This window comes from Colias philodice, chromosome 1 (assembly GCF_061535455.1).
Source record: "Colias philodice isolate Cphi_HAF_F1 chromosome 1, ilColPhil1 Martin Lab GWU primary, whole genome shotgun sequence".
In the NCBI taxonomy this organism is placed as follows: domain Eukaryota; kingdom Metazoa; phylum Arthropoda; class Insecta; order Lepidoptera; family Pieridae; genus Colias; species Colias philodice.
The window spans coordinates 607,480-622,175 of record NC_143086.1 but is presented as its reverse complement, the minus strand read 5'-3'; the positions used below and the strand labels follow the sequence as shown (position 1 = coordinate 622,175).

The window sequence follows — 14,696 nt, the reverse complement described above, 5'->3', positions numbered from 1 at the left end:
TGATGTTGAGGATCTGTTTGCTATGTAATTAAATCTCTTTGAAACATTAACTTAAAAGGAAAGCACGTTGCACTGTGAACAAAGGGTCTCATGTATTTCTTTTGCGCCTCGGGAGCCGTTAATTAGAAATAGTTTTCGCGATATTTAGTCGTTATTTTGCTCGTACAATTTACTCAAGTATAGATTTTTGTTTGAGTACGGTTTTTTTTATTATTTATTTATTATTTATCAGCTGTTTTGTATTGTAATTTGTACACCTCTGTGCTATCTGATACACTTACTAATAAGAAACTTGGAAATCCTAATTAGTAATTATTGTGTTTTGTTGCTGTATAATTTTGGTATTGGCAGATATTTTGATGAAAATGTAGGGTCAACCGGGGCAAATGCAACTATGGGGCTATGGCAACTAGTTATCATAACTAATTTATTAGAGTTGTTGTAATAAATCGCCACCTATGATTCAATAACTCAACGACTAATAAATCTTACAAGTAATAGATGGTGCCCCTACGATGAAAACTATTTGATTGATAGGCCATTTTGTCAAACCGCTATTTTGAAGTTGGTGTGCGTAAAAACAGGTGTCGAGTTTTGCAGACAAAAAAATTGTTTAGGAGTGATTTTTTGCAGGTGTTTTTGATTGGACACGATTATCACAAGCCGTTAAGCTTATTTCATTTATATTTTTAGTGCGTTAGTTGACTCTATTTTGTGTAATTGATGCAGTTACATTTGCCTCATGAAAATTTCACTGTGGGGTTATTGCAACTGTGAGGTTAGTTACAATAGCCCCTTATATTTTTGTATGAAACTAAAAACACTAGTGATGTGACAGTGTCGATATTTTTATTATGTATCCTTCTTGGTAGTCAAAATATACTTTCTTTATGATTAATTAAAGAAGAACCATCGATTATTTCTTTGATATTATAATATTTTGTTTGTTGTTTTATTTATTATAATATTTTGAATTTTACTTATGAACCCGTCTCTGGGTATACCCAGAGACGGGTTCATAAGTAAAATTCAAATTAGATAAAAAAGCGTGGTTAAAGAATATAAGTAACTAAAAACGATAGGTAGGATAGTTCTGTGATTGTTCAAGTAATTTTTAGTAAACGGTTGATTAACTAATAAACGTATTTTGTTTGGTTTACGTTTTTAACAATATTTAACACAAAGAATATTATTTGTTCTGACCAAAAACTAAAATTGACTTAGTAAGTAGTACACTGTAATTTTTTTTTGTTGCGATTTAAAGTGGTAAATCAAAGTACCAACATGAGTTTTTCCTCTAAATAATGCGGCGCCATCTACGATCGCAACGTTATTGTAGCAATAGTTCCCTTATACACAACTAGATTTCCGCCCGCGGCTTCGCCCGCGTTTTCAAAGGAAAACCCGCATAGTTCCCGTTCCCGTGGGATTTCCGGGATAAAACCTATCCTATGTGTTAATCCAAGTTACCCTCTATATGTGTGCTAAATTTCATTGTAATCGGTTCAGTAGTTTTTACGTGAAAGAGTAACAAACATCCATACATCCATACATCCATACATCCATACATCCATACATCCTTACAAACTTTCGCCTTTATAATAGTATTAAGAATTAAGATAGTACGATACAAATCACACGCAGAATAATAAAAAAATATCGATGAATAAGTTTTTTGCATTCCCCACACTAATTCTCTAACAAATAGTTGCATTTGCCCCACATTTAGAAAAATAAGATTTTTCCTGAAAACTCGTCCTTGCTACACGGTAATCCAGTTCAAAATCCTATGAATAACATGAAATCTCATAAATATATTCTATATTCGTTGTTTTATATGAAATAGAAGAAGAGCTATGGCAGTTAGTTGCATTTACCCCCGACTAGGGGTTAATGTAACTTTTTCTACCAATTTTAGGAAATATTCTCACTACCAGTTATTTATAAGACTACTGTATTGCTTGTTTGGTTTAAAATAATCTTGAATAAATACAAAAAACAATAAATGGGTCAAATAAATCACCAAATATAAAAGGAGATAACTGCAACCGATCAAACTTGAGACTTGTTATTTTTTAGTTGCATTTGCCCCGGTTGACTATATTGCTTTCTTTACAATAAGCTAAATGTCGTCAATAGATGGCGCTAGGTGCAGAAGTTTCGTCTTTGAGTTTACTTTTTAAATTCATTCGATAATAATTGCTTTTCTGAAGCTCTCTTGTGGTATTCATAAATATGTACATATCTATATGCGTCTCTGATAGTTAAAAGTAACATTATTTTAAACAATTTTCTTGATCCTCATAACTCATTTTGCAAGCTGTAGAATAATTATAAAATATTCTTCAATGTTAGATACTATAAGTATCATAAAAATATGATTCAACTATTGCACAGAGTATATTTATTAACTAATTTTATTTAACAAACTCTTCAGCTTTGTATTATCTTTAGTACCTAAGTTTGTATACTTAGGTAGTTGTTGTTTTTGCTACACCTTTCATTTTTGTAATGAACATTTGGACAAAAACTATGCAGGTTACAAATGAGTTTATTTAAATTGTACCTACAAGTAGTATAATGCATTCATATACCTATTGTTAGTAATACATATATTATATAGTAAACGTTGTCAAGAGAGTATTTTAGTATAGTTGGTTCTTTGAATATACTGTTCCTCTTGCTATTTAGGTTAGAGTCCGGGCTGTCTGGCTGCGTTTATTAGTGCGCATCTTATCTGCACAGGAAAATATCCTTAATTTAAAGTCATTTCTTAACGCGTTATTTTTAATCTTTTGCCTTTAGATAGATCCATAAAACAATTTTTTTTATTGCAAGACGTTTTTTTCGTTGTTAAAAAAATGACTTTAAATTACGGATATTTTCCTGTGCGCACTAATAAACGCAACCACTACCGCCAGCCAGACAGCGCGGACTCTAACCGAAATAGCAAGAGAAAAAGTATATCAAAAACCCAACTATACTAAAATGACTTTTTTAAAACGTTAATAGCTCCCGTACCATACACGTTAACACGTAGGTAGTAATTGTTTGGGAACATGTAGCATAATATACATATAATATAATATTCTTACTGTAGACGTACTACGTAGTCGCGTACGTACATCATTCGAGGCAGTGGTTTTCAGCCGATAGCACAGAATAGGTACCTACTTAATAATAGCTAAACGCTACCGATAGCATTAGCTACTATTAAGTATTCTGCGCCGATAGGGTAATTCGTCTCAAGCAATTTACAATTGATCCATCCCTATCCCCGATAATGGTAGCAATCCATGTAATCGTGCACTCAGACTCACTCAGTCTGCTGGCTGTCTATTTGTTTATTGCGTCATACGGGCAGCGTCCGACACCATGATGTTTGATTCGCAAATCGCACTGCAAGGAAATAACTGGTACGCATTTAACGCGCCTGTCTTATAGTAGCTGCATCAGTGATGTCATCATTTGCCATTTTCTAATTATCCGTAAGGGCGCGTTCCCACTATGTCGTAACGACTAATTTATCGTTCGACGACTGTCGTCTCTACCTATTCCCATTATAACGATTGTTTGTCGTCAACATTTTTTATCGTTTAGCGACTGTCGTATCTAGCTGTTCCCATTGGATCGCGACCACATTTTATCGTTTCCTGGGAGTCGCTTTGTCGTTTACACATCATCAGCAAGCTACAAATCTAGTCGCCTCTGCGTTCGCTTGGTGATTACTAGTGCGTTTACTCTCCTGAGTTCAATGGACGTTATAGAGTTGCCGTCCACGATTTTTTATCGTTTTACGACTGTCGTGCTTGCCGTTCCCACTGTCACGACAAAGTGTCGTCACTGCAAAAACTGTCGTAGACGACAGTAAATTGTGTCGTTCTAAATGTGAACACCTCCATTTAAACATATAAGCCACGACACTTAAAACTACACGATTATCTGTCGTCACGACACGGTGGGAACGCGCCCTAAATGCGAGAGAAATTAATATTATCGCAAATAGTTATCTCGAAGCATAGTAAGGTGAGAATTTGATTAATGTATACTTATGTAGGTAGGTACCTACTTAGGTTTATGAAATCTCGGTTGTGTAAATTGACAAAAAATTTTAAAATTTTAAGTTTATTTCCAGAGACAATGCGTACACATACTTGCTAAGTACCTATATTAATCAAATTATATGTTACTAGCAATGCCCTGCGGTTTCACCCGCATATATATATAGCGATATCGTGACAGTGAAAAGTCTACTATAGGTCGGACTAATCACATGAAAATCACCTTTACCCCGTCCCGCACTACGCCTGCTCATTGTATTTAAACAGTACCTATTAAGTATACCTAGTATTTTCTGTAGATTGACACTTTTAAAAATTCGTTAGTATCTTTGGAATGGAATATCCACTAAACATAATGGCTGTTATTGAAACAGTCTATAATAAAACATCATTTAAGGGGATAAGGATTAATATAATATGTGTATGGATAACATGGTTTGATTACTGTCGGCACTTCTATTTACTTTGAAAACGTAAAAAAAGTTGTAGTAACATAACTACTGAAGATGGACATATGGTATCGCGGACTTTCTTGTAGATATTGATCCATTCTATAATACTCTAGAACATTGTTTTGTTCTATCTTCAATAGATTCCGCAGCGCACGCGATGACAGAAGTTTTATTGAGGAATTTTTTACACCTTGGGTTTCATTATTGAATTTTTAGTAAGGATCTCTAGGTTAGGTTAGGTTTTGAAAATGCAACATAGCCTATGTTGCTCAGTAAAGATGCAGCTTTCTAATGGTGAAAGAATTTTTGAAATCGGTCCAGTAGTTTATGCGTGAAAACCACCATACACATAATTACATAATTATTAATTACGAACCTTTCCTCTTTATAATATTAGTACACTACAAGTAATTATAGATTGAGGGTGAAATAAATGATTGCTATTATGTTATATATTTTTCATTATATTCAATACTGGACATAGACATAGAGCCTAGATAAAACTGTGCCTATGTTTTTTTAAGTGGGGAAATCTTGCATAGATACCTACCCACGGCCTCCGGGGAAGGGGCCGTGGGTTATGTCGGATTCCTACCGACCAAAACCCCACTGTGTTGAGTGTTCCGTCAAGCCGCATCAACGACGGGGCCACGGGTATGGTAGAATTCTTCCGTGACCCCATCAGCGGCTGCCCGTCACCAGGCCAAAACAAGATAAAACTGTGCCTAACAATATGAAAATATAATAGCTCGTTATAGGTAGGTATGTAATTGGTTTCGAACTTACGAGTATCATTGAAATAAAAGTAGGATTTATGTCCCAAAATGATAAATAAGAAATCTAAAGCCAAAATATATATAAATAAGTCTCTAACCGTCAATCATGAGGTAAGTACCTAAGGTGCCTAAGGCACGTTAACGTACGCCTTATTTTGACTTGATGAATTCTATGATCTAAGGTTCAATCGTATTTGTGACCTTCGCGAATCGCGATCTAGTATAAACAATAGAACACCAGTGGGCAGTGTTGGACGATAATTAATGATTTAAAGATAAATGGTAGGTATTTGTTAAAGGTAGTTCACTGGATATTATTATCGCGTCTCGTTTAAATCCTAGGAAAGTGAATAATGCGGTTGCTTATAATATGTACTCGTCACCGATTGTTTACCATGAGGTGACACGAGTTTCCGCAGCCGATTAAAGCCTAGAGTCCGCTTTTCGCGATGGACTCGTACTCGATGGCAGAGTAGTGTGCGGCCACGTGCGGTACGTTGCTAGGCGACGCGCGGGGCTTCGTTCCCACGCCTCCACCCGCGCCCTCGGCCCCGCCGGCGCTGGCTGGTCGCCGCTCGTCAGTCGTGACTTGCGATCGGTCCGTGAGCGTACGACTGCGCTCCCGCATCATTGCACTTAGCCGCACCCGTCGTCGGCGCGCGCTTTTCTCGTTCCACTACCTGACCCGACTAACCCACCAAAAACCATGGACGGTGACGCGTCCCAGGGCCCCTCCGGAGGCGCTTCCCCTACCTACGAGGACAGGTGAGCACTTTCAGCGCGGATCATGTCGCATCCACATTCCAAGCGACCATTCCCACGAACGAAATTACGTCATAGGGACGCTATCGCAGTGCAAGCGTAACGTAACGTTATCGGCCCGTAATGAGTTTTAAAAATAGGCCTCGGCGTATCAGTGTGACGGCGAATGGTGCGCTTTTTGTGTAATGATGAAATCTATGGTTGAAACGGCGATGCCGCGAGACGCCGGCCGACGAAAATACGGATGAGTCACACTGCAAATATGTCTTATTCCGGTAATTATGGCTCATCGAGTTATGGCTAGGGTTTTTCCCGTGCACGCTAAATGCTGTCGTTTTTCACTAGTAGACAAGTTTTAAAATCGGCACGGGCGTAGTGAATGACGAATGCGCGTTGAGAATAAGCTGATGGGTCAGGGAACTCGGGCCGGTCACAGGCCGGCCTAGAACTGCGCCGTGAAATGTTAACGGTCAAGTGTGGGTTTGCACCATAATAGCGCTTAAACTATTGAGACAACTAAATATTTAGACAAACAAAAATGGTATATTTAAGTATACATTATTCGACGAATAAGTTTTATCCAAGCATTGAAAAATCGGCCCTTATAGAAGCGTGTTGGCTTAGGGTTATGCGGGCTATCATGTAGTCGATGAGTTAATAAAATATATACATAATATGTACAAATAATGCACGTTCGATCCCACAACTGTCGGGTTTCCATCTGCACATCAAAGAATCGTGGCGCCAACGCGCCGCAGTTCTCACGATGTCATCAATAAGTTTAAAATTTTAAATCTATTGTTTACGTACATATAAACTATTCGATCATTAACATTTTCTTAGATCATTATTACTCAATGATCTAAGAACATTTTATAGCTCAACGCATTTTAAAATTGAATATGTAAAGTAGACATTAGCTTAATCAGCAAATTCATTTATCTACCTACCAATTTCGATATGAAGTTAGTCCCTAACACCTACAATTATTGTCCTCTCTACAAACCCTATGCAACATGCCGGTCAATGACCTATTTTCCTAGTAATGCCCGGTTTTATAAACAGTCCATCTGTCTATAATATCTCAGTCAATGCCCGGTGTCTTTTTTAACCGACTTCTTGTAGCAATTTATTATGAGTTTCAACAGCTATAAACGTAGACTTTAGCAAATTTAAATTTACAATTAATTTAAAAAGGGAATAATCAAGGACTAAAAAATAAAAAGATAGTCTTAATAGTTTTGATCAAATCAGAATAAACGAATGAAACAGTATGTACTTAATTTTTTTTGGTATATTTTATATTTGTAGGTAGTTAGGCCTTTTTTACCTACATATTTCTATTTATTGAAAATACCTATTTATGTTTCATTTAAATAAATTGAATTTGAATTGACCATTGAATTGAACTTAAAATATGTAAGTACCTACCCAAATACTAAAATGTACATAGAAGAAATACAGAATTTATAATAAGAAAAAAAAACACTACAGCTACTACTAAAGTTAGTAAAGTATGTAATAAGTAACTAAGTATGTATGTACTTAACTAATTTAATGATGTTTTTAAAAAATATCGTGATAACTATTAAAAAGTTGTAGAAGATATTCGCTTTTATTAGCTCTACATAGATATAACACTAGATATCAATTAAAATAGATAGAGCCAAAAATGTAACAGCGGCCCTTGTAAACCCGAAAATGTTTTGGATTTTTACCACAAAGCTGTTCGAATATGATCCAATAAGTATCGGAAATCCGTTTCCTTTTCCCAACCTGAACCCACTTTTATTGCCTAAATAATAGCTCCAACACATCGGTGACTCACAAACGTTTGCCGCCATTTTTATTCACTTTGAAGTCCTATTCAACATTTGGCATGACATTGTCATCATTGCTCTCGTTTCAAAATTTTTAAAATCGCTCCGTTGGTTTCCGATATTGAAAAAGACGAACAAAATTTCGCATCATAAATTAATAAAAAATAAATAATAAAATATCACTTCGTAAAGTATTCTAAAAATTATTTTCTCCATAATAGGTTTCCGAAAATCCTGGGGGAGGTATCATTTCAGGACGTATTACAATATACCTACCTACTCAAATAATTAGGAAATTGTTGCCATTTGACAAAAAAAATCATCAGTAGAAAACCCAAATCCAAGAAAATAAAATGCAGTCGAATTATAAGAAACTCCTTCGTTTTTGGGAACTGCAGTTGAAAACAAAGCCCCGTAATCGTCGCCAAGTGCAAGGAATGATGAGGCATTTAGTATTTTTTTAATTTTTTTGTGTTTTCAACAATACCACCAATTAGGTAGCTCGGTGCTTAGGAGATCGTTGTTCAGGAGCTGAAATAATCTCTACGACTGTCGATGTCGAATGGTAATGGTGCTTATGATTTAGCACAAGTATTGTTGCAATTTTTTATAATCATTTCATCACCGACTTTATAGATATCAGTTTTTACATAACCGTGCATTTACATCAAACGAACATAGAGCTAGAGCATTTTCGTGATCTTTTAGTGTAAACGAAAACTCGTATTCAGTGCGTTTTTCAGCATTAGAACATTGCATAGAATCTTTTCCAACGCACTATTTTGAACAACGAAAGAATGCTCTACGCCTGTTTACACTAAAATAATTTGACATAGTGGGGTTAGATTGAGCATTCGCTCGTTTGATGTAAATTCACCGTTAGATGCAATAGGTAGTTGTCAGATCTTTTTTTACGTTCACCGGACTAAATTTACCTTGTCTGACAATTATACTACAAACAGAATATGTGGCTTTGCAAATTGAATTATTTAAACGAGCTAAGCCGGGCTAATAAGCTAATTGACAATAATAATCAGCGGTCTATAAAGTGAATTTATAATATAGTCATTACGGTATACACAACGTTCTACATTCTATACGTTACCGTCAATTAAGAACGGATTTTGCGACAGAACGGGATTAAGATTTAATCGCTATCGCGAAATTGTATGGAAATCCTTATTTTCTTTTCTTTATTCATATTTCCTTAACTTATACAAGCGGGCAATGCACTTGAGGCTCTACTTCATGGTGGTGATTGCTTCACATTAGATAAACCACCACCATCGCTCTACTTTAAAATAAATCATTTACGTATCTAGCAAGAAAATATCATAATATGTATAGCTAATAAATACATACACAGTGAACATGGTGATCAGGATTATAACCCCGCTTCAGAAACGAAACACGAATTTATAATAAGTTTTGAAACAATGAGTTTCATACAGATTCAAGTCTAGATTTTCAGAGACTGGTGTAAAGAGCGAATACTTTAAAATTGTTAGCTGCTCGGCATTTAAGTCACTGCTTGCAAAGTTGCAATTTAAAGAACAAAATTTATTAACTTTCTGTTAAACGTCGCGGCAGCTTTAATTTACTGTTTCCATTGAAATTCATGAATACAACATGGACGTAAAATCGGGTTAAATTGATCTAATTCGTAATCTAGATACAAATCAGAAAGAGATTATCCATTGAAGTTATTTATTTATTACACTTTATTGTATACTAGCGGTCCGCCCCGGCTTCGCCCGTGGTACATATTTACGTTTTCTCTACATAAAAACCATCCTCGTACTTCAAGGAATATAATAGAAAAGAATTATCGAAATCGGTTCAGCCGTTCACACGTGATGCCATGACAACGCGAAACGGGTGCAGACCCGCCGCCTTTTTATAGCTCCCGCCGCGAAGCGCGTCGAACGCGGCAACTGATAGTTGATACACAAAAATAATCCTTATGGCTGCATGATTCTGTATTCACGCGCGATGACTTATAGCGTATTTCATGTATAACTTTGGTGTTTCTACACCGATTTACATGATTCTTTTACTATAACCTGCCCAGGAGTATGAAGAATAATTGTGCCAAATTTGGTTAAAATCCGTCGTGTAGTTTTTGTTTCTATAACGAATATACAGACAGACAGACAGACAGACAGACAGACAAAAATTTTACTGATTGCATTTTTGGCATCAGTAGCGATCCCTTATCACCCCTTCATAGTTTTTTTTTAAATATATTTCATGTACAGAATTGGCCTCTCTACAGATTTATTATAAGTATAGATGAATGTACCAAATTGTCGGCCTTATAACTTCGGCAATATGCAGTGATCTCTACCAACCACGGTAATGTATTACATATCTGATAAAGTGTTAAGCGGGAAAAGGCAAACTTTGATCTTTCGTTTTATTATACCTATGTCCAGTCAGAATTTATATTTGTCATAAACTCACCACATAATAAATCTAACATGTTTATTAATAAAACCTTTTGATTTTAGTACCTACCGTAATACAAGGACAATAATTAATAAATAATAATTGTTACTACTACAAAAAGTGCATAAAATTGATAAGATAACTTTACCATTTTTTCTTTAAAAACAGCAATTATTAGTAAAGCCATTTCCTTTTGTCAATAAATAATAGTTAATCGATTCAAATACGTCATTCACAATGTACGAGTACGATGCGGGCGGTATCTTATTGAATAACTGGAGACCTCGTCACATTCATTCATTTATAATAATTAATTATTGTTCTTCATAGACGTGTAGATAAGAGCATATCGAGACATGAGACATAACATCGTGAAGCGCTAGTAGTATTGCATATTTAACCTTTGCTCTGAGATAAACTTTATTTGTCGTTCATTAAGTAAATCGACATTTAAGCGTTTTGACGATTATGTTATCGCGCAGTTTCTTGGTTGATAACGTACAGTAACGTGATTCGTAAATAGCCACGATAAAATCAAAGCAGTTCTTATTATTTTCACCCACCCCTCTAAACATTCATAATTCAGGTCTTTTGGTCCGCAAGCAAGCATTTCATCAATCATTTCTTTCGGGCTGAAAATTTGTAAAGTGGTTAAGATAAGCATTAAGCATGGAGACGGTCAGCTGACAGGTCAATTGGTGGGTCCAATTGTGGTGACCTTCCTGGCAAGTGTTTTTTTGGCGGAAGACACTGATGCGTGCACGTAGTACGTGCAAGCATCAGTCTTCCTCAAAAAAAAGCTTAACGCTTAACTTCCAAAGTCACCATTGCTAAACCATTCTCAACGAGGCGCTTATCTTATTAACCATTAATTATACAATCTTTTTAAATGAAGAAATGACTAACGAAATTTGGTCGCAGTCCATTTGGAAAAACATTGAATAACAAACGTGTTTTTCTATGTTTCTACAGACGAGGATATAATTTATGATGTAAATACGATTGGGAAATGGGAACTGAGCAAACTCAACTAGCAATATACCTCTCTGTGCCAGATATTTGATATTGTGACATGTTAATAGCTCTGTTGAAGTTGCAATCGAACGTGAACTTCTGGCCCACTGACCCAAAGTCGTCCGAATCGAGAGTCTTGACTCTTCTCTATTGGGATGGCTCGCACCAAGTAATTCGGAATATGTATCTAGAATTTAAATTTAAGACTGAAGTTAGTGAATTCAAAAATTAAATCGTTTCTTCGAAGTATGTATGTTAAATGTATATTACTACAAAATAAAGGTTATCTAAAAGATTTAATTAGATCTCTGCGATTGATTTGTGTATCTACCAACAGTTTGCATTCAATCATGGTTAATTTGGGAAGTTAAACTTAGGTAGGTTTAATTAAAAATAAGCATTCAGTGACGCTGAACAAGTTGCAAAGGTGTCCCCGTCCCGCCAGAAATAACTGTCTCGAAGTGAAATCCGAGGGTGCCGCCGTGGACGCTACCGCGACCGCAACTAACGGCTGGTTAGAGATAAATATTGCCGTTTCTTTGAGTTTCGATTCAGTTTTCTGGGTGGCTCATATTTAATTATACGGTATTTGTAGCATCAGCGAACTTCATTCATCGAGTATGACTTACTCGATCTTTGAACAGTAAATGATTTTCAGCTTTTGTAAGAAGTTTACTTGTTTTTTTTTATTATTTTTACAATTCACACATCACACACAAATACAAAAGTTAAAACTATAATTAAAAAAAAAACATATATGTAGGTACAATAGAGCACAAACAAAAAGACATACAACATGTGCTATGTCAGCAATATAGTCTACAAGTCACGTCTTTCACTAAGGGCTGATTTTTCAATCCTTGGTTAATACTTATTCGTCGAATAACGTATTAAACTACCATTTCAAAAATGAATACTTTGCCCGTCTTTGACAGTTTACGGGTGACATTTTAATATTATCGTGTAATACTTTATTGGGCGGATAAGTTTTAACCATGGATTGAAAAATCGGCCCTAAAACATCATTAAGTCGAATGGTCCTCGTCTTTAATGTATTTGTTACGGTATAAAGTTATAAAATTTCAATTTTTAACCCTTTTACATAGACTTTCTATGAAAAAAAAACATGTCTAGTGCAGTATGTCCTGTTTCATTAAAAATTAAATTAAAACGGAATTGTTAGGACAACAAAGAATCGGCACTCCTAAAGACCTCCTGAGTAAATACACGTGATGTCTCCCCATATGTTATTTTTTTCTTTTAAATGAGTTCCCTGTCCCTCTTTGTGTAGTTATAAATTTTTGGATTTAATTAAATCTGGTGAAAAACCAATCAAAATCATATTATGATTTTCTTTTTTAAGTGTCTGAAAAATGTGCGATGCAATATTACGTAGCTTAAAAAAATTTGCAATAAGTATATGTATCTAATGCAGCTTTCGCATCATCCATTTTTCCTTTGACTGACCGAGGGGAGCGAGTTGTTGGCATATTGATAATTATTTAACCCCTTGTCTGGTGCTTTTTTATTTTTACGAATTCCAAAAAATTCAACATTCTTGCTGCGCTGCATCCTTTACCTTCCTCTTTCTTTTGTTTGGAGAACATTCGTTGATGATATTCGTTTAATGTAACAACTGACTAGGAATATTTAGTGAAATTAACAAGCAACGAGATTGGAAGGTCAACAAAAATATTATACACTACAGAAAATCTACTCTCACCAATTTTACTGCCCTCCTGCAATGCCAGCCATTCATTTTTAAAAGTGTGTGATAAGCAATTTTGTAGTTCCTCAGAATCTGTAACAGCCTTCATATTAATGGAAATTCAACATTTTATCTTAGTCGACTTTAAAAGACGATGAGTGAAACTTTTCTCGATAGAATATATATTTTTTTTAATTCTATCAAAACAAATGTTTTGCTCACACTTTTTTATTTATCTGTAGTATGTCATTTGTTATATGAAACCTCTGATTAGTATGTAATTTAATAATTTAATATGTACCTATTAGAAAATGCGTAAATGCCACGAAAAAAATCTGTATACGTATCGATTCTATGAGTTGGTCAAACAAGAAAATGGAAAGGTAGGTCATGAGTTTGAATCGAGATCGTTTCAAGATGGCGTGGTGAACATGAGCATATGATATCGGTTACGTCCGCGTCGGTGCACCGTGCAGGGTACGGCCGGCGTTGTCAATTTTTCACGTCGTCGCCGACTGAATCGTAAAGCGGACAATTTGCATGTGCGGTCGGTGATACTTGTCATTGTCGACAGTCGCTGTCGGCTATTGCATTTACAATTATTCATTGTTTGTTGCCGGCGACTGTGAAACTAACAATTTGCTTATTTTCCAAGTCTTCGTAATTATATTTGAAACTAGGTACGTCGTGGATTAATTACAGACCACCGTTGACAGCTCGCGTTGTATTGTCCGCTACTATTAATTATTTAATATTATACGCCGCCATGCGTAATTAGGTCGCAAGTTGGCGCTATATTATATCACGCTTATTTCATTGTATTTATACGACACGCCATTATTTACTGTTTTGAAAATCATTTTTTTTTTTTGGGAAAAAAATAAAGACAACTCATACCTTAAGCAAACTGAAGGTCATATTATCACAGGCGGACATACATACATATAAAATCATTTTATATTTTCAAACATAACCTTCATTTTGTACTCGTTCTCTCACCTTAGAATTGAACTGTTTTATTCAAGAGATATTATTATGTAGTAGGTAACTACTGTAGTCTTGAGCCGTATTTCATTGGAACGAAATTTGAATAGTTTCAAAGGGTCAAGCGAGAACCAGTAAGATTATCAAGTCGATATTATGACCCTTCGTCTTTGTGCTTTGTACGCGCTGTTTTATACAGTGTAAGAAGTTTTGATGAGTTAAGTCGCCCTTTGGATGTTGCGAAATATTTGCAGGGGAATGCGACTAACCGTTTCGCTTATTTAAATTTGAGACACGATTTTCACAAATGAGGGCAAAGTTTGATGATCTTTACCTACGCGTCACTAGCAGGGGTTGCTCGAGTAGGTGTAAAAAATTAAGTGCATTTGAGCTAATTACTCGTGAAAGTTAAATATGCTACTTTGTGATAAGAGCTAGTTTTAATAAAATAGATATGCCGATCCCAATAGCCAATAATATTAAACGTTGTGGTAGCAGTAGTAGTTGAATGTTCATTATTTCATATGAATAAATTGTAGAGCACGAGGAGGTACAATCGGTTCGCGATGTGCATTCACGTCGTTTTGTACAGTTAAGCGTCTTATTCTGAAAGGGTTAACCCGACGAAGTGTAAGAAAACATAACGGATAGGTGGACGCGCCGTGTGGAGT

At 35.6% G+C, this 14,696-nt stretch overlaps 1 protein-coding gene across 1 annotated transcript in view; it reads left to right on the top strand.

The window, feature by feature from the left end:
- Positions 1-5,860: 5,860 nt before the first annotated feature.
- Positions 5,861-14,696, top strand: part of Imp (IGF-II mRNA-binding protein) — a 56,630-nt gene continuing 47,794 nt past the window's right edge. Inside the window, exon 1 of the mRNA XM_089695987.1 lies at positions 5,861-6,054. Within this exon, the coding sequence (XP_089552113.1) occupies positions 5,996-6,054 (59 nt within the window). The 5' untranslated portion in view covers positions 5,861-5,995. The remainder of the gene's footprint in view (positions 6,055-14,696) is intronic.